The sequence below is a fragment of the Vicugna pacos genome, unplaced genomic scaffold (assembly GCF_048564905.1).
Source record: "Vicugna pacos unplaced genomic scaffold, VicPac4 scaffold_19, whole genome shotgun sequence".
NCBI lineage: Eukaryota > Metazoa > Chordata > Mammalia > Artiodactyla > Camelidae > Vicugna > Vicugna pacos.
In genome coordinates this window covers 67,966,905-67,993,327 of record NW_027328740.1, presented here as the reverse complement: position 1 = coordinate 67,993,327, position 26,423 = coordinate 67,966,905, and the positions used below count along the sequence as shown (strand labels likewise).

Here is a 26,423-nt window from a genome sequence, read left to right as displayed (position 1 = left end):
GGAGATGCTCACTGGCTGTGAAATAAATAAGTGGCTTAGGAGAAGCCCAGCCTTTCCAAATACTAAGACTTAGGAGAATATTTTGAGTGTCTTCCAAAATCTGAGTATTGCATCTTTTCTTTTTCAGAGTTTTATATATAGTTGGTTAACATTCTATACCTGGAAATTTCTCCAAAACTGCTGCCCACGTGAGTCCCATGACTCGGGAATGGGGTGGTTCTGCTCATTGACGGGTGTTGGCCAGAAACAGAAAATGACAGCCTCCAAGGAGCCTGGGATTAAGCAGTTATGTTTTGTCAGTGCTGTAGATTTCAGAAAATGCTTTTACCGTTTCTCTCCATCTGAGGAAGCAGCGTGCTCTCTTCCCAGCATCAGGAGTTCAGGGTCTCGGGATGGTGGGGGCTGACTGCACTGCCGTAAAGACAGCTGAGCTAGTCACTGCATGTGTGGTGCTTTCACGTAGTGCATTTCATGTTTTTTAAAAGGTTTCAACATGTAGTTAATTAACTGAGTTAATTAACATTTAATAAATATGAGGCTTTTTTGAAAAGACAGTTATAGGCAGAATATAAGTTGTGAACACTTTAAAAATGGCTTCATTACTGAAATTTCAGTAAGGAAGATTCAGTTTATCTTATTTACGCCTCTCTTTAAAAGTAACAAAGAAACAAGACAGAAAAAGCAGAGGATTACTTCTGTTCTTCCTCTCGGCTTGCAGGTGCCCTCACCTCCAGTGGCATCCATCCAGACACCAGCACTGACACTGGCCGTGCTCAGAAATGCCTCAGCCCTGAAGACACAACTGACAAATGGAAGGGAGCCGCGTCCTGTTACAGCGGGTGCTCTCACTTTGTGAGTCCTTATGTAACTGCGTGGTGTTATTCAGGATCGCCCTTTCTACACTGTGTGACGGTGCTGCGGTGTCTCCTAGTTATTTGTTTCTGTAACTACTCATGTATTTTTTCCAATGTGTGGTACTAGACATCTAAAAATGCATTTTTCAGATGAAAAATAATGTGTATTTAATATAAAAGTCTGAAAAAAGAGTCAAAAGGGTCTATCCTGGTCCCAGTACTCAAAGATAATAATTAACACTTTAACATCTATTTTCTGTTCTTTTCATCAGTGTGTATCAGCTCTGTCATAAAAACCAGCGAGCACTGTGTGCCTGTTTACTGTGTGGAGACCTCCATTTTCCATTCAGCTTATTACACATTTTTCTACAATATTCTATCTCCCCTGACATGATTTTTAATGACCAGTATAGCATTCTGTTTTGTGGAGGCATCGTCCATTTTACTTTGTACTTAAGTAAACTTTTAAATTCCAAGTATACTTAATTGAAATTCTGAAAAGAGAACTGTGGTGGTACCGAAAGTCCCCTACTTCCCTTCCCCTTTTTTCCTGAGAGTAAAAGCTGCTGACAATGTGGAGTATATATTTCATGACCTTTATGCCTTTGTCATATATATATACACACATACATACACGTATATGAGAAATCTATGTATATGTGTGTGTATATATGCTTTATTGAAAAATAAGGCCATACTATATGTTTTCTGTAGCTCGGTTTATTCACTAACGTATATATCATAGACCTCCTCCCACTCCAGACTCACCCGGTCCTTTCATATAGAGTAAAGGGGTCTCCTGATGTGCAGGTTTGGTCTCTTGTGTAACGACACCTTTCGTGGGAGAGTACTGTGGACAAGGCCTTGGACCACGCTGAAACGCTGCAACTTTAGTGCCCACAGCTCTCCGTGATTTACCGCATCATTGTCTTGATGGTGAACACTTAAGTTTTCTCCATTTTCCACTGTCAGAAAGGGTGTTTGACTGGCATCCTTCTTGTACAAACATTCCTGTGATCTTGTATGAGTATTCCTTTAGCTAAGGTTTCTGGAAATTTAGTCCTTGGATGTGACAACTTCATACATCACAGGATGCTTTCAAGTGAATCTTGAAATTCCTTCTCCTGTGGGGCATGAAAAGATGTAGAATAACTTATGTAACCAATTCTCTATCGCTGGATATGATTTCACTTCAGCATTTCTTCCCACCATTGTAAACAGTGCTGTGCAAATGTTCTGATGAGTACATCTTTTTGAACTGATTTTTTCTAAATGTAACGATTCCTAAAAGTGGAGTTCAGCCTGTGTGCACACACGTTTTTCAGAGTTTACATATCCATTGACATGTCATCCTCCAAAAGATCGCTCACATTTTGTTGTCTCAAAGATGGACACTAGCTATAATATCTTTTAAACATATTTGCCAATATGACGAGCAAAATGATTTTCATTATTTTAGTTTGCACTTGATGACCAGTGAGGTTTTGAGCATTTTTCACTCATTAGCCATCTGACTTTTAAAAAGTGAATGATCCCTTTTGTCCTTTGCAAACATTTAAGTGGGGGAGCTTCTTGCTGCTTTGTGACAGCTCAATGTGTATTATGAACATTAACCCCTTGTCTTCATCAACATGTATCACAGAGCTTTTACTTGTCATTTCTTGCCTTTCATTTTGTTCAGTAGGTTCATTATTGTTGTGGCCCAAAATAATCTTAAGATAGTAAATGTCTTCTTTTTGGGTTTTATTCTTAGAAATGCTTTCTTATAATGGTATAAATTTCTTCTGTAGGTTTTTTTAATCTCTAAGATGGAGATGATAATGGTACTTGTTACAGTGAGGAGAAGCTGAATTGATATGAGCAAAGAGTTGTATTTGCTCTTATTAGTACTTTCTAATATTTACATCATTTTCTGTAATTTTTCTTGTGGTCATTTTGACGGGAATAGAATTTGTTTTTTCCAGGTATTCTCTGATTGTAACAAGACAATTATTAAATTCATACTTTGCTTTTTAATTTGAAATCCCACCTGTAAAAAATACTTATGTATACTAGAGTCTCTTTTTGAGCTCATGATTTATTTCTGTCAATCTTACTTTCTTAATCTAGCACTATATCTTACATATTGTAAAAATTTATTTAATATATTACAGTGCGAATTTTTTGATTCTTTTTTCGATCCCTAAATTTCTTGGCTTGTATTATGACTTTATTATTCCTGAAGAATTCTAATATAATTTTTTCAAGTTAAAAAAAACAGATAAGTGTTGTCATGGGAATTTTTAGTAATTTTGAATTATCTTTAGGAGAACGTACATCTTTAAAACTGCTTTCCTCCATACAAAAGGTTGATGTCTCTACTTTCACACTTTTACTTTACCCCTCAGTACAGTCCTGTACTTTCTCCATGTACAACATGGGCATTGTTTTTGAGTTTATTCCAGATTATTGTTGATGTTTTTGTTAATTTTTTAAGTGAGAAATTTTTGCTATTATATTTTTTAACTGTTAAAACTGACACCTAGGAAGGCAGATTCTGTTTGTAAATACTCACTTTGTAACTTCTCATTTAAAATTGTAAGTATTAAGTACTTGTTACAGAATCCTTTCTTTTCTGTTTTTAAAAATTTGTTTCCAAGATTCTCAAAATGGTCATAGCTAAGTAGTATAGGTGGGGAGACAGATGGAGAGAGGTAGTGTGGCTCATGTACAAACTGTGAGCACTTTCATGGCTGCCTTTATGCTGGAAAAGCTGATAAACAGTCCAGCTTAAACCAGGGTGGCTTTGTATGCACTTGAAATCCAGCTTTCCTGCCTGTATGGTGAAGCCTGGTGGGCGTGGCAGGTAGATGATCAAGGTCGAATGGAGGTTATTGGCTGCACAGAGCACTGTGTCTGAGAATTGGAGACCATCACCATGGGAAATGCTTGGTGCCAGGAACAATGCAGAGGAGCTGGGGAAGCTTGTGTTAAGGATTTTCCAGCCCTGGGAGTGGGAATATCAGACTCTGCATTCAGATCTGAGTTTGAATTCATCCTCTTTAGTTTTCTTGTCCTCTGACTTTTGTCAAGCTATATACCATCTTTCACTTCCTGTTTTCTTGTCTCTCAAATTAGGAGAATTACATCCTGCTGCTAGAGTGTTTGATCAGGTTAAATAATTTGTGTCTATAAGATGTCACATACAGTCACAAGCTCAGTGAGAAATGGGCTGTCGCCTGTTCTTCTGCAGCTCAGTGCTTGACAAGACATGGGGGAAAGCCAGTCCCTAATTTGTGTGTGATGCAAGTAGGAACAAAATTAATGTCTTGCCTTTCCCTAGCAGTATTCTTACAGCTTTGCTTCATTTACTTCTTTCCTCCTTTCCTTTCCCCTTTCCCATCCTCCACCAAAAGAGCCTCTCAGAAAAATAGATTCAAATTACTTTAAAGGTTGGCTCATCCTCATGAAATGATAGTATCATAAAAAAACTGTGCAAATCCCAGAATATATTTTATATGATTTACACACACACATGTGCGTGCAAACACACACACACACAAAATCAGTCTACCTCCCACTTACAGAGGGAGAAGGTCCACTTTTTCTGAGTTTTCATTCACAGAGAGTGAGAACAATGTCTCTTACACAGACTTTCACCAGGCTTCGTGCATGGTGTTTTTAATTGAATTTCTGTTTGTGGCCATAGATATAGTCTCCTAATAGAAGAGAGAAAGTGGAGACATAGACATTCCGCTGAGATATTGGTGTCATCATATTTTAGTTGTAAAGGACTTAAGACAGCATAGAGTCGCAACATTTTATGGGTGAGAATCCATGATGTTGTAACTTAGACAAGAACCTGGGTCTTCTGCCATCTTGTCCACGCGGGTGAAGAGGCAACTGGGCAGGGGATAGTAGGGATCCTTCCTGCTTCACTTCCATGTTCTTGCTAGTTTTCATTTCAGCTGCCTTTAGTTTATGTTCATGAGGCCACTCATGGGAAGGTCACTCTGTCCTGATAGATTGAGTTTCTTATCAGCGAAAAGCTCTGGACCCACTCATATTTCCCAGAGTTTTCTGCTGACCTGCTGAAACTTTATATAATTGAGACCTAAGAAACTACTGAATATAAAATCCTTATTGTTATCATTTCCCCTCGAGTTCCATAGGAATGGGGTGCTGTCTCAGGCTGTCTAAAGCCAGATCTGAACAAAGATAGGGTGATGGGCTGTGCTGCTGGACCTACACAGTCAAAGGGGATTTCCACCTAAGCTTTATAATCAGGCAGATTAGTTCAAATCTTGCCTTTACCAATTATTATCTTTGTGTCTTGGGGGAGAAACTGTACTTTTTTGTGTCCAAATTTGTTTATCTGTAAATAAGTTCAGTATTTATTTTAAGGTTTCTGTTTTAGAATTGAATGAGCTAATTCATTCATTTATACCTAAAATAGCGATCGCATGGGTCTATGCTGGTGCCTTGGTAGTTGATTACTAAGGGAATCGGCAGTGAGAATGGGGGTGGGGGACCCCTGGATAATAGAGCTTATATTCCAGGATATGCTTGTAAAAGACTGGATGTGCAGTAGATTTTTAGTAAATATCTACTCCTTTCCTAATCTGCATTGATTGTTTATATATCTTTATACAAATATATTAACAATTTTTATTGCAATTTAAATATTTTTGTAGTATTTACATTATGTAGCTATAAAAATACATGAAATAAAATGATTTGACTTTTATTTTCTTTTCAATAAGCAAAACAAAATAAAATAGAAAAGAAAAAAGTCTTGAGGGAGTAGAAATAATTTTATTTCTGTGGAATCAATTCCGTATAATAGGTCTTTGTCATGTTGTTAAACAGCATATAAAATTGATAGGTTGTGACATACTGGAAATGAGGAAACAGTGGAGACATACTACCTCTAATGCAGTCATTTTGTTACCAAGTCCAAACTCGTTCTGCTTGCTGCATGACAGGCCAATAAATGGGGAGATGAGATGTTGGAGTAAGGAATAGTGACTTCATTTGAAAATCTGGCAGACCCAGAAAATGGCATATTGATATCCAGTAGAACTCTCTTCCCCAAAGCAGAATTCAGTCTCCTTTTATACTAAAAAGCGGCGGGGATGTGGTTGGTTGTTGCAAACTTCTCGCTGTACGAATTGTTTGTCCTTGGAATCCTTTGTTCCTGCAGCTGTCCATGGTGGGTCAAATTAAGGTGCCCCCGTAAAACCTCCAAATAAAAGAAAGATTATTATCTATTTTGCAACTTGCCATCTGTACATAAGTGTAGAAGAGCTAATATCCTTAAAGATCAGAGCCCGGAGAATAGGCTGTCCTGGATATTTCAGGCTAAAGGCAACTTTTTTTTACAAAAGGTGCAGAGATAGCAAGTCGGAGCCTAGAAAACAAGGTACAGGTTTAAAGCCAAACGAACACATCTAACATGGAGTCAAATTTGTTCTTTTCTTTTACAATTTCTTTTTCTAACTCATAAATAATTTTAGTAAGAAACATGAGAAATTTTTTTTATTTTTGCTTCTTAATAACGGATTACAACTACACTTTAGTGAGCAGGGATGCTGTGCGTGCCTTGGGGTCACAGCAAACTCTTGTTGGGGGTGGTCGACCCTGTAACATACCTGATGTCCCGTGAGTGTTGGTGAGGGTCCCCCTAACCAGGGGCTCTCTTCAGGAACCACCATATGGGCATTGACCTCTGGAGACCTCTTTTTCAGCTGCAGGAAATTTTTTCAGATTTTGTGATGGAAAAATCTCTCCAGCTGCAGATAATCAGGGAATAAAGGAAGAGGAAAAGGGCTTGAAGTAGAGTAGAAGAGAAGGACAGAATATCAGGGAGCGTGGGGGCTTGGCAGCGGGGCCTCGGGAGAGAGAGGAGCAGAGGTGTGGAGGGTCCCGGCTACGGAACTAGCTCCTGCACCTTTCCCCGCACCCAAGCCACACAGCTTTTAATTGGGCCCAGGACTCCCTCCTGTCTGGATGTCACCCTGGGCAGAACTTTGAGAATCGAAGCTAAGGGGTGGTCAACACTCACCTAGGGGGTCACTGAGGACTTTGCTCAAGTCCACATTGACTTTTCCAGTCATGTGCCTTCACCTGTTCTTTATCTCAGGATCTGAGAAGCAGGAGCAAGGAACTCATGGAGAGATCCAGGAAGATATCTGACTGTGTTAAGAGACGACAGTCACAGTGACACGTGGAGCGAAGACACTTGCAGTAAAGTAAAATAACTTCACAACTATTGCATCAGAGCTGCAAGTGTGAGAGAACCTAAGCCTGTCTCAGAGTGCAGGGGACAAGAGAAAAGGAATGGTAAAATTACCACTGACATTTGAAATTTTGTTAAAAAGAATGCTACTGTTAATTGTATCACTTGAATGTATGCAGGTGTTTTTCTATGAGCATTCATAGGTTCACAAAACCCCACCAGCCACTCTTGCTCCCATCTGGTGTGGGCTTTCTCAAGCACAGTGCCCTTCCTGCTTGGGTGGGCCACGCTGCTGGTCCTCGCCTGGGGCCGGACTGCTACAGGACACTGAGTCCCTGAGGCACGACCTGGGATACATGACAGGAACATCTCTGCTCTTGGCTGAGGGCCTCCGTTTCCCCCTGCAGTGTAAGAATGCCGGTGACTCAGTTAGAAGCATGCATCCAAGCCATCCTTCCGTGTCATCACCATCTAGAAGCGGTGCCTGAATATTCTGAATTTCTGCAGAATGTTGTTTACAATCACCTTGAACAAGTGAGTGTGTGTCCTCTTTCAAGTGGAGGAATTACTGCCATTTTCCTGGAACTTACTCACCAGTAGTCCATCTGATTTTTCTGTGCTAGGATTCAGTATAGCCTGCTAATAACTCTGCAGTCAGATCTTGAAACCCTGATGAAGAGGATTATTTATTTTCTTTCCTTATATGATAGTATTTTACTTTCAAAATTCTGAGTTTTCTGTTCTTGGAGGAATTTTTTTGGGGTTTGGAGAAACAACTTTGCTCTTACCATCTTTGTGACCTGTTGCTATATGCATCTCACCTGTCTTCTGTCACTTGTGAGGCGGTTCCATTTGTGACCCTGTCCGGGTTATTCATGTTATAAAACATAAAATCTGTAAAAGTACAGAACCCTTTTACTCCGAAGACATTCCACAAATACTCCTTTAATCTGGGTGTGGTTTTAACAAGACACAAACATTAGAACATATACTTGCAGGTTGCCAGTGCAAAATCCCCAAATGAATAGTCTAGCTCAACATCTAAAATCTTTCTTATCTACCTTGGATATGTATGGATAAGTGAAGCAGTTTGCTAAGAACCCAAGACCAGGTTTAGGATACAGGGTGATGTAGCTCAGCGGGTCCTCCCAAGCTGATGCTCTGCCAGAGAGTGGGGTTGAGGGGAGAGGGCGTGCCCTGCCCTCCATGAGCTGACAGTTTCATGGCAAACACCTTCACAAGGTGAAGAAATTGGAGTTTCTTCTATGAACAGTGGGTCTGAAAAGAGCCCAAAAAGCATGGGAGTGACACAATCCCATTTGTCTCAAGTAGGGGAGAGTGGCTGTGGGGCCACTTGGGAGACTCGTGAGTCCAGGTGGGCAGTGTTGGTGGCTTCCACTTGAGCGGTAGGATAGTGGGTAAAAGCGAACAGATTGAAGGCATGTTTAGATGGTAAAAAGAAAGATTTAAAGCTGTCTGTGAAGGTAGGATGGAGTAAGGCCCAGGTTTCTGGGTGGATTAATGAGTTAAATGATGGTCCTGCTGTGCTCTGAGGAGGGAAAGCTGCAGAGGGATTTCTGGGGGAAAACTGATGAGTTCAGATGTGGGTAAAGTGAAAGGTTGTTAGATGTGTGGTCTGGGATCTCAGGTGAGAGCCAGTAGTGAGTAGGGAGAGGGGAGAGAGACTTTCAAATAATTTTATCTTGTGAACATACATATAAGGATGAGTAATGACACACTTAACCCCTCTATATTCTGTATTTAAAACCCAGTAACATTTTGCTATATTGGTTGCAGGGGTTCTTAATTTTTTAATACAAATAAAATAAATAGAAACAAAATAGTGGAGTTAATGAATATCTTAGAGTTGATGTGTGTCCTTGTATGTATTTTGATTTCTCATCTTTATAAACATAATCTACAAAAAGTTAACTTGCTTAGAATAAGAGTTAAACACAGGGACATGACACACTCTGTTGGGGGTTGAAGGTGATATCTTTGGCAAATTATATAGCCTCTCTTTGCCTTTGTTGCATCTTCTGTGAATGCCCCCGTGCCCCTCATCACAGCTGATTTCCTAGACTAGAAGTTGGGAGGGAGGCTGCTGAAGGGAGTAAGAGGTGGCAACTGCTAGGAACAAAGAAGACAAAGACAAAAACAGATTAAAGCCGAGAAACTGAGTCCTAATACCCTCAAAGGAAAAATAATCCCACAGTGTTTTGAGCCACTTATCGTAAGGGAAACAAAATCACGTGGATCCAAATCTCTTGAGCATATGTGTATTGTGGGTGGGAGGGTATCATCAGAAAAGGGTTGAGAAGAGGCTTTTTGGTTTCCCTTAACGTTTTCAGTAAGAATGGGGTGCAGAAGCAAAAACAACCCGCTACACAGTAGAAGGTGTTGTTTTGTGCGAAACTGACCAAAGTTTGGAAACCAGTCATCAGTGGTGCTGGGAAATGAAGAGGCTTCTGGATTGGGTGGGGCACTTGCTGTGACTTCCAGGTGACCTGCTGGCTGGGGTCTGTGAGGCGGGCAGTAGGTTTGCAGTGTGACCTGGGCATAATCCCTGGCTCTGAGGCTGCTGGTCTGACTAGCAGACCTGGGCAGATGCAGTCCTATTGGGGCATCTCGCGATGTGGCCTGGGACACCTGCCATGCTGAGGGCGAGAGGAGGGATCCCCTAAGGGGGTGTCCCTGTGAAGAGTAGAAACGTCCTCCTGCAGGGGAGGAAGAGCCTCTGAGCAGCGGGCCGGATGCACAGGCAAGAGCAGCCTGAGCACGGAGATTTCGGGGACCTGGAAGTCATAAAGTGGCCCGAACAGCCTTGTTCCTGAGAAACTGGAGGGAAAAGATGCTGCAAATGCAGGCTAATTTCAGACCCTGTGGTGGGTCATGAGTGATAGGAAAGAACTGGTCAGGCAGGCACGAAAGAACCCTGTGGTTGTCCCAGTTGGGGCGTCACACCAGAGGGAGGAGCAGAGTTATAGACTTTGTCACTTTTTATCTGTGTGACTTTGAACAATAACACCCCACCTCTCTCTATATATATCTTCATCTGTAAAGTGACAGAGTGACAACTCGTGTCATCAGAAGGCTTAGTTTAGCTCTGATCCTCATTGTCCAGTCCTGTCAGTGCTGCCCTGCAAGGTTCTGCAGTGGGTGCTCTTACCCTGAGATGGGAGGGCGTAGAAGGGCATTGTAGCACCCGAGGGCAGGAAGGGGTTGCTTTAAAAGCAGACATGTAGCCTCCTGCAGCTGCAGACCTACAGGCAGTTTGGTTTATGGTCGTGGAGAGGACTTTGGAGGTCTTAGCATCGTCTTAAGACTTGTTTTCCCTTGGGGACCTGATTTGCCTTTGCAGATTAATGTTGAAGATTTGGGCTTCTGGCAAAGCTGTTTTCAGAGATGGGTATATATGTAACATATAGTATAAAATGAAAGGTTTTATTTAATATTTGGGACTTTGTAGCTGTAGGGAACAGCTCTGTTGGCCTGGTTTCCACGGAGGACACTAGCAGTCGTCAGAGCGTGCGGGAGGGCAGGCAGCCTGCAGTGCTGCTGCGGGGGTTCTCCCCAGCAGGACGCTCTGCTGAGTTGACTCTTCTCTGAGTTTGGTTGCCAGAGGAGCAGACAGCAAAGTAATGAGTTCTGGTGGGATTGTATAATGACAGGAAGAAAGAGGGAGCCGTAGTTCTTAGGGACTACTACACTCTTTTGGTTCCTGATCCAGTGTGTCCCATTACACAATTGATGAGTTGTGTCTATTCTGGGACTTGATTGAAATAAACGTGCAGCCTGAATATTAAGAGTTATGTTTTATTTGTCAGAAGGACTCGAGCCAGGATGACCGCCTCTCAGAACACTCTGAGGGACTGCTCACAAGAGTAGGGGAGAAGCTAGGATTATATAGGAGCTTTACAACAAAGACCAGGTAGTCAGAACAATAAAACATTGCTTGTTATCTAAAGAAAGCCAGGTATCTCAAGTTCATGAATTTAATGCTTTTCAATATATGGGAGGAAGCTAACATTTGGGCTGACTGAATATATACTTTAGACAAGCACCTAGCTATCTAGGGCCAGTAATCTTCCTTTCTTATTCTGAGTCTGCTCAGAGGGCACCATTGTGAATGGCTGCAAGCCTGTCTTCACTGGGGGGTGGCGGCAGCCGCTGATGACTTGTTTTCAGCATTCTTTGTTTAGTGACATGGTTGCAATATTTTCATTCAATTTGTAGTGTTTTCATTCACAGAAAATTATGGTATTACCCTGATTATGGATAATCTGGAAGCTTGGAATGGAACCGAGATGGAATTACTGCAGGTAACTTTTACTTTAATAAGCCATGTGTAAACATGAACACGGAGGAAGCATACAAAAGGATTCGGTGGTGAATGGGAAGGGTTTCTGCACGTTACAGGAGAAGGCAAGGCAGAATTCTTCTTCTTTGTGGGCAGGTATGTGAGTCCAACTTTCCTTTCTGAAGTGCTTTCTGAGAACTTTTTATGGTAATGAACCAACATTGACAAACGGTGACACACATTGCATTTAAGAGCTGGCTGGCTTCAACTTGGGTATTGGACAGGTGGAATTCATAGGCAGTGGTCAGGTGGATGGGACAGAGATGGAGCCCAGGCCTGGGCCCATATTCAGGTTGAAATCGCCATTTACTCACCATAGTGCCTTGGACTTGAATGTAACCTCTCTTAAACTGATGGTGAGTCTGTGAAATGGGCATGATAATATTCGTTACTTCCTGGGCTTGTTGTAAGTTCTGAAGATTATTATAGCACACATGAAGCACTTAACACACTGACACTTAGCAGTGTACACTTTGTTCGACCACCACGCTTGGTGTGTGTCAGAGCCTTAAAGGCAGCATGTGTCTGTTTAGGATGCACTGGTAGCCCCTTGGCTACTTTGTGAATTTGGTGATTTCCTTTAATACTTGTAACTCTGTGTGCCATGGGCAGTTATTTTTATGGACAGATGAGGAATCTCAGGGTAAAAAAGACTGTGTAATTTGCCCAAAGTCAGACCATAATTTTGTGTGCAGGGGCCTCGGTTCAGCATGGGCTCCTGGGCCTTCTGCTCTCTCCGTTCAGCACCAGAGCCAGATGTGGGCTCGGCTGTTTCCCAGCCCAGAATATCCGGCAGGCCACAAGACATACCTGGTCCTGTGCTGCTTGAGCAAAATCTCCGGAGGAGAGGCAGTTACAAAAGGGATAAACATAAAAACAGACGACAGCAAATTGTGATCAGCTCTGAGAAGGAAAGGAACACGTCTGGCCGTGCAGAGCTGGGAGCTTTCCCGTCAGGGCTGCTCTGGGGGCGCTCATCTCAGCTAAACAAGCTGTGCTGCTGCACCAAGGCAGGAAGGCAGGGCACGTGTGGCCAGGTAGACAGGGCCTCGTTGATCGTACTCATTCCCTATTAAGTGGCAGGTGTCACAGGCACTTAACTAATAAACAGATGTTGGCCAGAATCATCACGCATTTTGCTTGGTAGTTTTATTGGCGCCAACTTTGAGAGGAGGTCATTGAAGCTGGGGAGTTTGCTGCATGCCCGTGATTACCATGGAAATACCCCCACTGGTCTTTCAACCTAGACTGGTGTGGCTGTCATGTCCCAGCCCTGTGAATGGCATCGTGCAGCTTCTCCCAAGTGGCCCAAATGACTGACATTGATATGCTTAATTCGTAGGAAATGGTATGTGACAATAAGAGAAAAAGGTAGTAAGAAATTGGAAAACTAGAAAATAACCAATTCTTCCCCTGCTGGGGGACCGTACCCTGTGTCTCTCACCCCACTCACTGCCTGTCACCTCCTCCCTGCCGACTCCGTGTTCAGAAGCCACTCTGAGCCTTTGAAGAACATTTTGCCTCATGACACTGTTGACTAGGACCTGCGACCTCTCTGTCCCTGGTTAACTCTCTCTTCAAAGCCATTTAAATTTCTTGCAGGCTCCTCCACTCAAATGTAAGAATAGCCCCTTTAAACTTCTTGATGCAGCTCCTTAATGAAGATCTTGGGAAGGAAACCTAGCCAAAACCTGGGAGGTATTCACAGAGTGAATGTAACCTGAGCATTTTTTGACGTTCAGAATCAGAGCGGTGGGAGACACAGGAAGGCCTTTTTAAGTTAGCAAGTGGAAAGAGAAAGGACTCAGGATGTTTGAGACTGAAACATCTCGGTCCCAGCCAGCAAGGCACCTGCGTTCAGGATGGTGTGTGGGGAGTGCAGAGTTCTCAAAATGAAAGAAGTGGTGGGATGGCAGGGAGGACATTTAGGTACTTAACTGGGGAAGGAAAAATTTGGCTGAACAATTCATGGTTGAACAAGAGGATTGTGACATGATGTGCTTGTATTTTGGAGAGAAGGGTTTTGTGGGGACAGGCCTAAGGAGAAATCTCTCTGACTGGGGAGTCAGCACAACAAAAAAACACACAGAACCAGGCAGACCCCATGGCCCCTGATGGGGGAGAGGCTGCCCACCAATTGGAGACCTGGAGGCTGCTTCTGTCCCTTAGCTGGGGCCTCAGACCTCACTTCACATCCCAGTCCTGTTGATACAAGAAAAAATATGTGGGGCATGAGAAGGGCTGTGTCCCAGGCTTCCGTTGAGCCCCTGGGATGTGCCCCACCAGATTATGTTCCTTGGCTTCATGCAGTAAAGAATTCAAGAACAAGCCAGTGTTGAGTAAAGGTAGATTTATTCAGAGAGATACATTGACAGGCATGAGAAACGTCACGAAGTATGGGGGTTTGATGCTCAGATTAAAAGTAGGCACACACTCCACAGAAATAGTGTGGGCCTTCTCCGAAGAGGTAGAGAGAGGGGTTCCTGGGATGTGGCTCTGTGTTGCTCCTTTTCTTGGGCTTCGTGGTTTCATATGCTAATAAGTAGAAGGACCAGCCTTAGGGCAAGGGGCTGGGATTCCAGGGAGTTGGCCATTTTCCACCCTTTGACCTTTTGTGGCTAGCCTTGTGACTGCCATGGTGCCTGGGGCCGTGTTATTCACCATGTTACTATTACAATGGGTGTATAATGAAGCTCAGGATCTACTAGAAGTTAAATCTCTTCATCCTGAGCCTCAAGACCTATTGGGGGTTGAATTCTTCACCATTTTGATGTTAATTGCTGTGGTCTTTCTTGAATGGCTTGCTCTGCCCCCTTCCATCCTGTCTCACTGTGATGACACAGAGAGAGCAAAGACCGGGCCCTGCGTGTGTTCCTGCATTTAACAGCGGGAGATGTGGGGTGGGCTGAGGATGACTCTGAGTGGTGAGAAATATGTTTCAGATTTTCCCACATGAGACATGGGGACCTGCCAGCAGCCATCACAGATTTATCTCACGGGCATTATCGCTTGTGTTGTTACGGTAACAACAGGCCAGCCAAGAAATAAGCAGCACTCAGAGGGTGGGAGTACTGAGATTTATTATGCCAGCGGGCTCAGAGGGGCTTCTGTTCCCAAGCCCTGAGCACATCCAAGACGTGCACATGAGGTTTTATAGGGTTAATTACAAGTATGGGGCTTTTAGCCAATAAGGCTCAAACAACAAAAAGCAAGGAATCAGTACACTGAAGCTTATCAATTTGGAACAGATCACGTTACTGACAATTGTTGACCTTGGATTTACGAGTTAGCTTGTTAGCCCAGTAAACTGACACTGAACTTCAGATTTACGAGTTAGCCCAGCAAAACTTAGATCAGTAAACCGACACTTATCACACTTAGATTTGTGACTTAGCTTGTTAGCCCAGCTGGGGTTTTTGTTCACAGTGTCACTCATCTTTTCTATTTTCCTTTTATTTTTAAAGTATTTAATCCAAATTTAATATCAGGATTTTTTTGGAAAGAAATTTCTCTTTTTCTTTTCTTTGGGGCTCTTTTGGGGGGTAGGAAATTAGGTATATTTATCTGTTAGTGGAGGCCCTGGGGCTTGAACCCAGGACCCTGTGCACACTAAGCACACGCTCTACCACCTGCCCCATCATCTTTTTCTTTTTGCTTTAGCTGCCAAGAATCTTACAGCTGAATTTCTAGTCGGCCTTTAACACTTGCCCTGACTTCATGGAATCCATTTTTATGAGTTTACCTCCCACTGGTTGCATTTAAGTATTGAATCTCCATTTTCTCTTCACTCTCAGTTTTGCCTTTTTGTTGTTATGGTTGTTAAGCTGTGTTTAAAAAATTGTTTAATTTCTCTTTTAGCAGGAGGCTGAAGTAAATAAATATGTAAACAAACATCACACTTAAATGCTTTTATATATTCTAAGCTGTTTAGTAGTTAATTAAAAACCAAATTGAATATTAAAGGAATAAAATTTTTAAATTATTTTTTAATTTTTTATAAAGACATAGCTGATTTAAAATATATGTTTCAGGTGTACAATAGATGCTCCATTTATAGTTACTGTAAAACATTGTCTGTATTCCCTGTGTTGTAAGATACATCCCTCTAGAGTGTTTACATTACATGTTGCAGTTTGTATAAGAAATTTGGGTAACGCAGAGTCTGGGACGTGGCTGTGGCTGACCCAGGTTCAAGCAAACCCTGCCTGTCAAAGCTCAGGCCTTCACTCCTGTCTGCAGGGGAGCGAGTGGAGGCAGCTCTCATCAGCGCTGGCACCACACTCTGAGTGGCAGTGACAGCAGTGACTGTGTGTGGACGTGAAAATTGTTGTTCCAAGAGTTTTACATGCTTTTCTGCATTTAATAATTAAAGCCCTCCTGTGAGGAAGGGTTTTAAATTTTTAATGAATAATACATTTTATTTTGATATTGATAGACTTCAAAACTCCGGAAAATTTACAGGAGTAGTACAATAAATGCTTAGATACAGTTCACCTTAAAGGGCACTATTTGCCCTTTTGTGACGGGCTTATTTTAGCATAAATTTTCAAAGTTCATTCATATTGTAGCCTGAATCAGTACATTATTCTTTTTGTTTGATAATATCCTTTTCCTTTTTTTTCGTTTTTGGTCTATTTAAAAATATTTTCATTGAAGTCTAGTCAGTTTATAGTGTTGCGTCAGTTTCTTGTGTACAGCACAAAACTTCAGTTAAATAAGAACATACCTGCATTCATTTTCATATTCTTTTTAAACATAAGTTACTATAATTTATTAAATATATTCTCCTGTGCTATACAGTATATACTTGCTGTTTATTGTATACATACTCAGCATCTGCAAATCTTGAACTCCCAATTTATTCATTCCACACCCTCTCCCCTCTGGTAACCATAGTTTGGTTTCTATGTCTCTGTGTCTGTTTCTGTTCTGTAGATAAGTTTATCTTTTTGTTCCTTTGTTTTTGTTTTTTGTTTTTTTTTGTTTTAGATTCCACATGTGAGCGATCTCATATGGTATTTTTCTTTCTCTTTCTGGCTTATTTCATTTAGAATGTCATTCTCCTGGTCCATTCATATTGCTGCAAATGGCATTATTTTATTATTATTTTATTGCTGAATAGTAGTCTATTGGACATATATACTACAACCTCTTTATCCAGTCGTCTGTCAGTGGACATTTAGGTTGTTTCCATGTCTTGATATTGTAAATAATGCTGCTGTGAACATTGGGGTGAAAGTGTCTTTTTGAATTACGTTTCCTTTCGGATATATGCCCTGGAGTGGGATTGCTGTGTCATCTGGGCCCCCAAGGTTTTGTCTTTTGAGGAACCTCTATACAGTTTTCCACAATGGCTCCACCAAACTGCATTCCCACCACAGTGTAGGAGTGTTCCCAATTCTCCACAGCCTCTCCAGCATTTAGTGTCTATGAACTTCTGAATGATGGCTATTCTGACTGGTGAAAGGTGATACTTGTTTGCAGTTTTGATTTGCATTTCTCTGATAATGATATTGAGCATTTTTTCATGTGCCTATTGGCCATTTGTATGCCTTCATTGGAGAAATGTTTCTTTAAGCCTTCTGCCCATTTTTGGATTGAATTGTTTGTTTTTCTTTTTTATCAAGTGTAAAAGCTGTTTACATATTCTGGGAATTAAGCCCTTGTCACTTTCATTTAATGCAACTATTTTCTCCCACTCCATAGGTTGTCTTTTTGCTTTAATTTTTGTTTTCTTTTCTGTGCAAAAGCTTGTAAGTTTAATTAGAACCCACTTGTATATTTTTGCTTGTATTTCTATTGCTTTAGTTGACTGCTCTTGGAAAATATTGTTGAGATATATGTCAGATGTTTTGCCTATGTCTTCTTCTAAGAGGTTTATAGTGTCTTGTCTACAATTTTAAGTCTTTAAGCCATTTTGAATTCATTTTTTTGTATGTTGTGAGGGGGTAGTCTAACTTCATTGATTTACATGCAGCTGTGCAGTTTTCCCTGCACCATTTGCTGAAGAGGCTGTCTTTGCTCAATTGTATGTTCTCACCTCCTTTGTCAAAGATTCAATTACCAAAAGTTTGTGGGACTATTCTTGGTAATTTTGTTTATCCATTCATTGATGGATGGATATTTTTAGTGACTTTTAGCTACTCTGAATGATACTGCTATGAATATTGATGTGCAAGTTTTTGTGAGAATACATTTCCATTCTGTTGGCTGTACAGTTGGCCCACCATATCTGTAGTTTCCACTTCATGGATCCAGATGGCTGATTGCAAAGGGACTTGATCATCCTTGGATTATGGTATCCAGGGTGGGGGGTTCCTGAAACCAACCCCCCGAGGACACTGAAGGATGACTCTACATGTAGGAGTGGAATTGCTCAGCCACATAACTCTAACCTTTTGAGGAAACATCGGGCTCTTTCAAAGAAGCTGCACCATTGCCCCTTTCCAACGGCTGCATATTGAGGGTGTCCATTTCTCTGCCTCCTGACTGACACTTGTTATTGTCCATGTTTTGATTATAACCATCCTAGTGAGTTTAAAATGAGATCTCATTTTGATTTTGATTTCGCTAGTGATGCTGACCATCTTTTCAGATGCTTATTGGCCAATTGTGTATCTATTTAAATCCTTGGCAAATTAAAAAATTGGGTCGATTTTCTTTGTATTGTTCAGTTGTAAGCATTTGTTTTATATCCTGGATACTAGTCTCTTATTAGATATATGCTTTGCAAGATTTTTCTCCTATTCTGCAGATTGTCATTTCACTTTAATTTTTTTAAACATTAAAACAATTTCTTTATAGGGGAGGTAATTAGATTTATTCATTTTGTTTTTCTTCCTTAGCACGCACTCTATCATTTGAGCTACCCCTTTCCCCTTTCATTTCACACTCTTGATGTTGTCCTTTGTAACAAATGATTTTAATTTGATGAAGTCCATTTTATCTATTTTGCTTTATCACTTGTGCTCTTGGTATTGTATCTAGGAAGCCATAGCCTATCCTATGACCACAAAGATTCATACTATGTCTTCTTTTAGAAAGTTCATATATTTAGTTTTTACGTTTCTGTCTGTGATCCATTTTGAATTAATATTTGTTATATAAAATACGGGGTCCAGATTCCAGATTCATTCTTTTGCCTTCAGATACCCAGGTGTCTCTGCTCCATTTGTTGGATAGACTATACTTTCAATGGAGTGTTGTTGGCACATTTCTGGAAAACTGACTGTAAATGTAAGTTTCCCCCCAGGATTTTTTATTGTGTCTCATAGATTTCTGCATCCAAACTTATGACAGAAGCATAATGACTTGAGTGCTATAGATTTGCTGTAACCTTTGAGTGAGTCCTCCAAATTTGCTCTTCTTTTTCAAGATTGTTTTGGCTGACCTGGGTCCCTTGCTTTCAATATGAATTTTGGGATCAGTTTTTCAATTTTTGCAAAGAAGTCAGCTGGAATTTTGATAGGGATTCCATTTAATATGTAGATTACTTTGGGAAGTCTTAACATTTTTAACAATATTTTCTACCATTGCATGATCATGGGATGCCTTCCATATATGAAGATATTTTAAAATTTTTTTGGTGATACTTCAAAATATTCAATGTACAAATCTTGTAAACTTTTGTTAAATGTATCTCTCATTTTATTTTTTATGCAGTTGTAAATGGAACGGCTTAGCTTCATAAGGGTGGGACTATATATATCAATTTATTTATTTCTAGGATTCCTACATAGCAAATACACTAGGTTTATATTTGCTACATTGATCTATCCACAATTCTTCCCACCCCCGTGTCATAAGAAACCAAGACCCAGCTTAAGCCATCTGAACACCTATGTGGAAGTGAGAAATGAGACCTTTGGGTGGGGTTTGTGTAGATGATACTGAGATCTTATTCAGGATGGCTTCATCTTAATTTCTTTTAAACAATCCTTTCAGAGTACATAGTCAGATACATTAGGAAAATGCTGTTTTGATGTGCGGAGGAGCTAAGACTATAATTTTCAAGTAATTTCTAGTGAGAGTGTTGTACTTGAAACATAATTTGCATCAATCTTTGAAGATTTGTGTTTCAGGAGCTTTGAGTAAATAATACCTGTCTTTATTCAATAACTACAACTAAATGCTCAAGCAACATGTAAGAGTTTGAGCAAACTGCTCCCGCCCCGTAGTGCTGGTTGGTTGCAGCTGTAACTGGAGTCAGCGCTTACCTCGCCCAGTACACTTGTGCTGATCTGCTCAAAACAGTTCGTCCAACAGTTTGTCGGTAGTCTTTTAGACAAAGCCATAAAGCATTGATTTAAGGTTGCTGGAATGTAATCTATTCTTATTAATATTAAGTAAGCACATATTGAGTACTTACTGTATGTTGGGAATTGTCCCTCAGCCTCACATGAATATTACTTCTAATAAAACCTCTCATATTTCCCTGTTATTTGCACTTTACAGATAAGGAGACTGAGGATTAGGTCTTCTCTCTTTTGGGGGGAGCTCATTATCAATGATGGGAAGTTGTAAGGAAAAAGATATTGATTCATCCAGAGAAAATATTTTTCTGAGATTCAGTATTGAAGAAGGTAACCACTGAAGAGGGTGATCATTGTTTGAGTGAGACGAGCCCCGGGTTGTACGGAGTCAGCATCCCTGTCCTGGACGCTGCACGTGTAGAGCTGCGTGGTGGGTGAGGCGGCGCGGCCGCGCAGGGAAAGCGGATGCCGGGCCGTTGGGCTGTGCTCAGGCCCGGTGGGGCTTTCTCCTAAGAGCAGTGGACCGTCATTGACAGATTTTAAGTAGGCTAGTGCGATGCTCTCGTAGATCACTTTTGTCTTGTAGAATGCTTAGAAACATTTAGAAGGCTCGGCAGGAGGTGATGTGATGAGTCAGAGTAGGGTGGCTGCGAGGTGTAGCAGTGTTCAATTTTCAAGTGATTTTCAGTCCCAGGTTTGTGGCTCAGTAGCCGTGTCACTTTGGATGACACACCCAAGGAAGTGAAACAATTTATCTAATCAATAGAAGCAGTGATGTACCGAACTCCCAGGACTGCTGTGTAGATCCAGTGAGATAACGTGTGCACAGTGTGCAGCATGGTCCCCAGCACAGAGTCAGTGCTGAGGGAGTGCCAGTGAGTACCTGGTAGGACAGGTGTGGGTGGTGGATCTCGTTGACTGAGGAAATTTGCCCCTGAAGGAGGGGTCTTGTCACATCTGTGAGTGATTGGCCTGAGCTGGGAGAGGCAGGGAGACCTTGCCCCCGACCAAGGGCCCTGGGCAGGATGGCTATGGGAGGAACACCGTGAAGTTAGCTCTTTGCAGGTGGAGTTGGAGGTGCCCTTGAGACATCTAAGTGCAGTGTCACAATCACAGAAGTGGTCTGGTCCCGGGCTGTGCATTTTCCTGCTGAGATATTGATCTCTGAACGCGAAGACATACTTTACAGGACAAGTGAATAGTAGTATCATCTCTCATCAAAGCTCACATCTCTTTATTCATCACTCACTTTGCTAATTGGGTACTTACAGAACACACTTCACTGTCCTCCCCTGGGCTCAGGCTCCACAGAAAAGAGCTGGTGAGTCTCCCTCTTTTCCAGAAGAAGACACACTTAGCTGGTAGACTTCTATACCTCGCCAGACTTAGAATTTTAGGTTGTTGATTTAATTCTATTTTCTGTTGGTCATCTCCTGACAGGAGAGACGTTTTACCTCATGGTCAGGTTTCAATTAGCTGTTACTGAGAATTGCTGGTCTGATCCATAGTGTATTTATTCTATTAACTTTGTAGAGTACTTATCATTTTTCTGTCTTTGCTCTTTAATTTTGTTTGCCCCTTCAATTTTCTATCTTATTTGGGACCTTATTTTATTTTTTAATTAAAAAATGTCTATTAGCAGTTAACAAAACAAAAGCAAAGAAAAAATGCACATGACAGCTAAATTTAGAAAATATCTTGTGTGTTTTCTGTCTCAGCAATGGAGGGTTCTAGAAACTCGTGAAAAGCTTCATTACATAAGTTCCTTTAAATTCTGATTAAGAAATAAAACCTTCCTTCCTCATCTTTCAAGCTGCACAGCTAATTGTCAAGAAAGTGAGGGGAAATTCTCAGAAGCCAAGACAAACCAGAAAGCAGGGATTCTGGGAGATACGTGAGCCTTAGAAGCCCTGGGGTGCCGGTTGGCTCCTGAACTGAGTTTCAGTTGCCCTGGCAGGAGGGCAGGAGGTGAGCCTGTGGCCTCTCACACTGGGAGTTGGATGGCTGTTCTTATATAAGGCCAAGCACATCCTGAGAATCCTGCTTTATAAAAGGTTGAATTAGAAAGAAAAGAATAAAAGCATTCCTCAAGGCAAGGAAGTAAGGAAAGTAAAATTTTTTGGAAGCGGGAAAAAATAACATATCCAAAGTAAGGATTTAGTTTAAAGCTGTTCTGGCATGAGAGTGACCACAAACCCATGGCAGAAAATCACAGCTCCTCCCGGAAAGAGAAGGTGTGTTTTGAATGAATCAGTGGACAGCCATTCTGAAAAAGGCCTCCAGAGTCTTCTGGATCAAGATACTGGACTCAAACACCTCCCTTCCATGGTCTCATTTAAATAACCAGAAAGGTTTTAAAGGAAAGAAGCCATAATCATAGTTCTATTTATTGACATTACTTTATGCTAGGAATTCAAAGGTGACTATGGAGTTGTCTCCTCTTTTATGGACCTTACTTTCTATTTGACATAGTTGGGGAACTTGGTGGAGGGTGGTGTTAGTATGTTGCAATTAACCAGGAGAGGAGTTTAAGAAAGCAGTGAAGGGTTGGTGACATTTTTCGCTGAGGACAGTCCTGTTCAGTTGGCTTGTAATTACAGGCTCGTTGAGTTGTCACTGGAGGGAATTAATCTTAAGGAATTTGGACTTAACTCAGGCCTCTTCAGAATGGACAAGTGAACCTGGAGAAAGACATTCAAATCTGTGCAGACATTGAAGTTCACTTCAACATGTGGTATCCATGAGCCAAAGATAGGACTAGTAGGCAGCACTTCTTGAGGACAGAGGAGTGGTTTTTAAGATTCTTCAAGAATGAATCCCAAGGTACCGGGATGGCCAGTTGTCAAACTGTGACTTTGCTCTTTGGACGGTGTATCCACCAAGGGTATTGGCCGTTTATAAGTTTCCATTTCTCCTTAATACATGTCAGGTTATGAGGACGTGGGCATAAACGTTTCACACCTTGTCAAGGTGACTTTGGGTACCTGCCTAGAATCATGGGCACAGTTGCGGCTGCGTCATACATCTTGCCGCACATCCCGCTCCCCGGCTCCGTGATCACGGCAGAGTTGTTCCTTATTGAGCTGTCCATCTCCTCTGTGACATCGTAACCAAACAAAAGATTGGAGAGTATTAGCTTGGCTTTTTTCTTTTCTAACATTCCCTTCAAATTATGATGACTGATAGTGGACCCAGTTACGTTTGCAGATGATTTATAAGTAGGGCTGTCAGTACAAACCTTGTAATCCCCGCTGTGTGATCTAGAGAAGAAAGTTACACTCTTTCCAAATTGTTTTGATGCACTTATGTGGGAAAATGATGTATGTTTGAATATGTATTTCCTCTCTTAATCATCATGGTTAGAGATGAATATTTGTAGACATGGAATGAGTACTCTGTATTTGAACTGTATGGTCCCCTAAATTCTCCCCAGCTTTTTAAAGTCATCACTGGAGTGCTACCTCCAGAGTGCCGCAAAGCATCCAACACTACCTGCTCTTCGGACACTGTAAGTTTCCAAGTTGGAGAAGGCTGCTGGCTGGTGAGGCATTCTCTCGCACATCTCTGGTTGGGTGATGTGAGCTGAGAACACAAGAATTGGCAGACAGTAACTAACCACGATCACGTCCATTTCTGGAACACTCATGGAGGATTTTACACCTATGCTAGTGGAATACGTTATTTCATTTAGTTTTCCCAAAAATCATAATTAGATTTTATCACCTGTATTAAAAAGGAAACTGTCAAAGCGAGTGACGTGCAGACTTTGGACCGGAACACGGGTCTTTCTGATCCCTGTCTCTGTTCCCTCCCCGGCCTATCCTTGCAAATGACCAGGAGACTCTTCCTCAGTCTTGAGTTTCCCTCTGATGTTACCGCTCTCTTTGTTTCTAAGAGAGGAAAACAAGTCTAAACTTACTTTCCAGTTGGAAATGGAATGGAGAGTTAACGTTGGAAGCCGGGAGAATCTGTCCTGTGATGAAGTGGTCTCCGAGCCACTTCCACTGGGATGTCACATCACTGTCTGGGCCTCTTGCTCAGCCTGTGCACAGGTGACAGCGCAGTTGTGCCGAGCAGTCCTCCCGGACAGGGCAGTGGGTTGGAAATGAGTTTGGGGATTTGGTTTCATTACACAAGTTCCTGAGGGCCTTGACCTGGCACTTCGAGTGGGAGCATTCCCTGTCCCACAGACTGTGCTCTGGGCCCGTGCAGACCTGACGTGGCCTCAGCCTGAGTCTCAGGGCCCGTGGTGATGAGGAGCATTTTAGCCCAGGGTCTGCCGGAGGCTCTGAGACTACTGGGCTGTGGGACTTTGTCCAGGATGATAATAATTCCTCCCCGAGTTTCAGATTTCCTTGCCTGTGAGCCGGGGTAGTAGTTGTTTCTGAGATGATTGTAATGATTCAGTAATGGGCGCAGCGTGTGCTGACAGGTAGCTGGGTGCTTTAGGAGCAGAAGTCGCAGTCACTCTGTCAGCCTCTCCCTGTGCGCTCTGTGCTTTGAGAAGTTGTGTGTTTGGTGAAAGTCCCGCCCAGACCCTAGGGTCTAGATGAACTGTTGTTCCTTTACTTTCCCTTCCTCTTCCTCTTTCCCTTCTCTGTGTCCCATGTTTAGGTAGCAGATTCCTCTATTTCAGGGAATACGGGCTTTTCTAGTAAAGGGACAGGTGGAATGCGGAGAGGTGGGGCCCAGAGGGGGTCTGGAGTGTCTGCACAGTGCTGCTTCCCTGCGTTTCTGCATCCGGTCCCATCAGTGCACTAAGTCAGCCTTCCTCTTCCTTCCTGTGTCATCGGGTCTCTGTTTTAAGGGAAAACCATTTTTATGGGTCTTTTTTCACTTACGTGTTTCATTCAGATGCTTGTTGCTTTTCTCCCTGTGCTTCAGCGTTCCGAGGAGAAAATTCAGCCGTGCAGCATCCTCTCCGAGCTCTACGAGTTGATCGGCTTCCACTGCAAGTCCACCTTCTTCAAGCGGGTGGCCCCCGTGCGGCACGCGGCCCCCGGCATCCCGGAGCCTGGCGGGAAGGCCTGCTCCCGACTCCTCCTGCAGACGCTTCCTGGCTACAGTCTGTCACTGGACTTGCAGGACTTCAGCAAATGTGTTGGAACTAAAACATTGCTTCAGCCCCATTAACCATGCCTGGTTTGGGCCCTGCTGTCCTGCCTCATCAGGGTGAATCTTGATTCATTTAGAACAGGGCTCAGCAGACTTTTCCTTTCAAGGGCTTGGGGGTAAATATTTCAGGGTCTGAAAACCTCCTGATCTCTGGTGCAGCTGCTCAGCTCTACTGTTTAGATGCCAGAACAGCCAGATAGTCCACACACCCATAGAGCTTTATTAACAGCGGTGGCTGGGGCTGGATTGGGTGTATGAACTGCAGTTTGCCCCCACAGCCTCCTCAATATTGACACCTGCACCAGAGTGTACATTTGTGACAATGGGTGAACCTACACTGACATGTCATCATCACCCATAGCCCATAGTTGACACTAGGATTTACACATTGTGTTGTGCACTCTGTGGGTTTGGACAGATGTACAATGACATGTATCCACCATCACAGCATCATACAGAGTCGTGTGTCTTAGTGACCTTAAAATGCTCCGTGCTGCACCTCATTCATTGCTCTTTCCCCTCTAGCCTCTGGCAGCCACTGATCTTTCAGTCTCTGTGTTTTTCCCTTTCCCAGAACACCATACAGTTGGAATCAGACAGTTGCTGAAACTTCCCAGATTGGCTTCTTTCACTTGGTAATATGCATTTAAGGTTCCTCCATGTCTTTTCATTCCTTGATAACTCATTTCATTTTAGCACCAAATAATAGTCCATTTTCTGGCGGGACCACAGTTTATTTATCCATTCACCTACTGAAGAAGAGCTTAGTTGCTTCTGAATCCTGTTGAGTATGAATAAAGCTGCTATTAACATCTGTATGCAGATTTGTGTGTGAACATAAGTTTCCATTTCATCGAGTAAACACCAAGGAGCACAGTTGCCGGATCATATGTTAGAATTACGTCTAGCTCTGTAAAAAATTGCCAGACCGTCTTCCAAAGTACCTGGGCCATTTTTCATTCCCACCAACAATGCATTATAATTTCTGGTGCTCCACATCCTCACCAGCATTCGGTGCTGTCAGTGTTCTGCATTTTGGCAGTTCTGACAGGTGTGCAGTGGTATCTCGCTGTTTCAGTCTGCATCCCCTTGATGACAGGTGCTGTGGAGCATCTTTCCAAAGGCTTCTTTGGCATCCAGATTTCTTCTTTGATGAGGTGTGTGTTCAGGCATTTTGCTCATTTTTTAATCAGGTTATTCATCCTTCTTGTTGAGTGTAAAGAAATTTTGGTATATTCTGGATTTCAGCCCTTTATCAGTGTGTCCCTGCCCTTCACCTTCAGTGCCAGAGTTGTCCTTTGGGTCTCAGTGGAGTGTCAGATCTTCAAAGAGATTCCCTGTCTTCCCTCAGTCTAAATACTGTCCTTATATTTTTCACTTTCAGTGACTCATTTTGTTCTTTTTAAATAGCATTTCCCATAATTTGTAAGTATATTAAAGACAAAAGGGCAATGATTGAACACCGCCTGCCCCACCAGGCTGTGTGCCCTGTGAGAGCAGAGGTCCTGTCCCCACTCACAGTTTCCCATGACAGCACATGGCACATGTCCATGTAAAAGTGTGTAACGTGGGGCCAAACCTGATGAGCAGCTATGACGACATGTGTTGTCTACCATTTATTGAGT

At 42.2% G+C, this 26,423-nt stretch overlaps 1 protein-coding gene across 1 annotated transcript; it reads left to right on the top strand.

Annotated features, from left to right (window-relative positions):
- Positions 1 to 25,091, top strand: LOC140693246 (trafficking protein particle complex subunit 9-like). Its single transcript, XM_072957244.1, has 6 exons — positions 1 to 188; positions 719 to 852; positions 6,976 to 7,175; positions 7,479 to 7,605; positions 11,323 to 11,393; positions 24,568 to 25,091. The coding sequence occupies exons 5-6, from the start codon at positions 11,346 to 11,348 to the stop codon at positions 24,814 to 24,816; spliced, it is 297 nt and encodes a 98-aa protein (XP_072813345.1). The 5' UTR covers positions 1 to 188; positions 719 to 852; positions 6,976 to 7,175; positions 7,479 to 7,605; positions 11,323 to 11,345; the 3' UTR covers positions 24,817 to 25,091.
- The last annotated feature ends 1,332 nt before the right edge of the window (positions 25,092 to 26,423 follow it).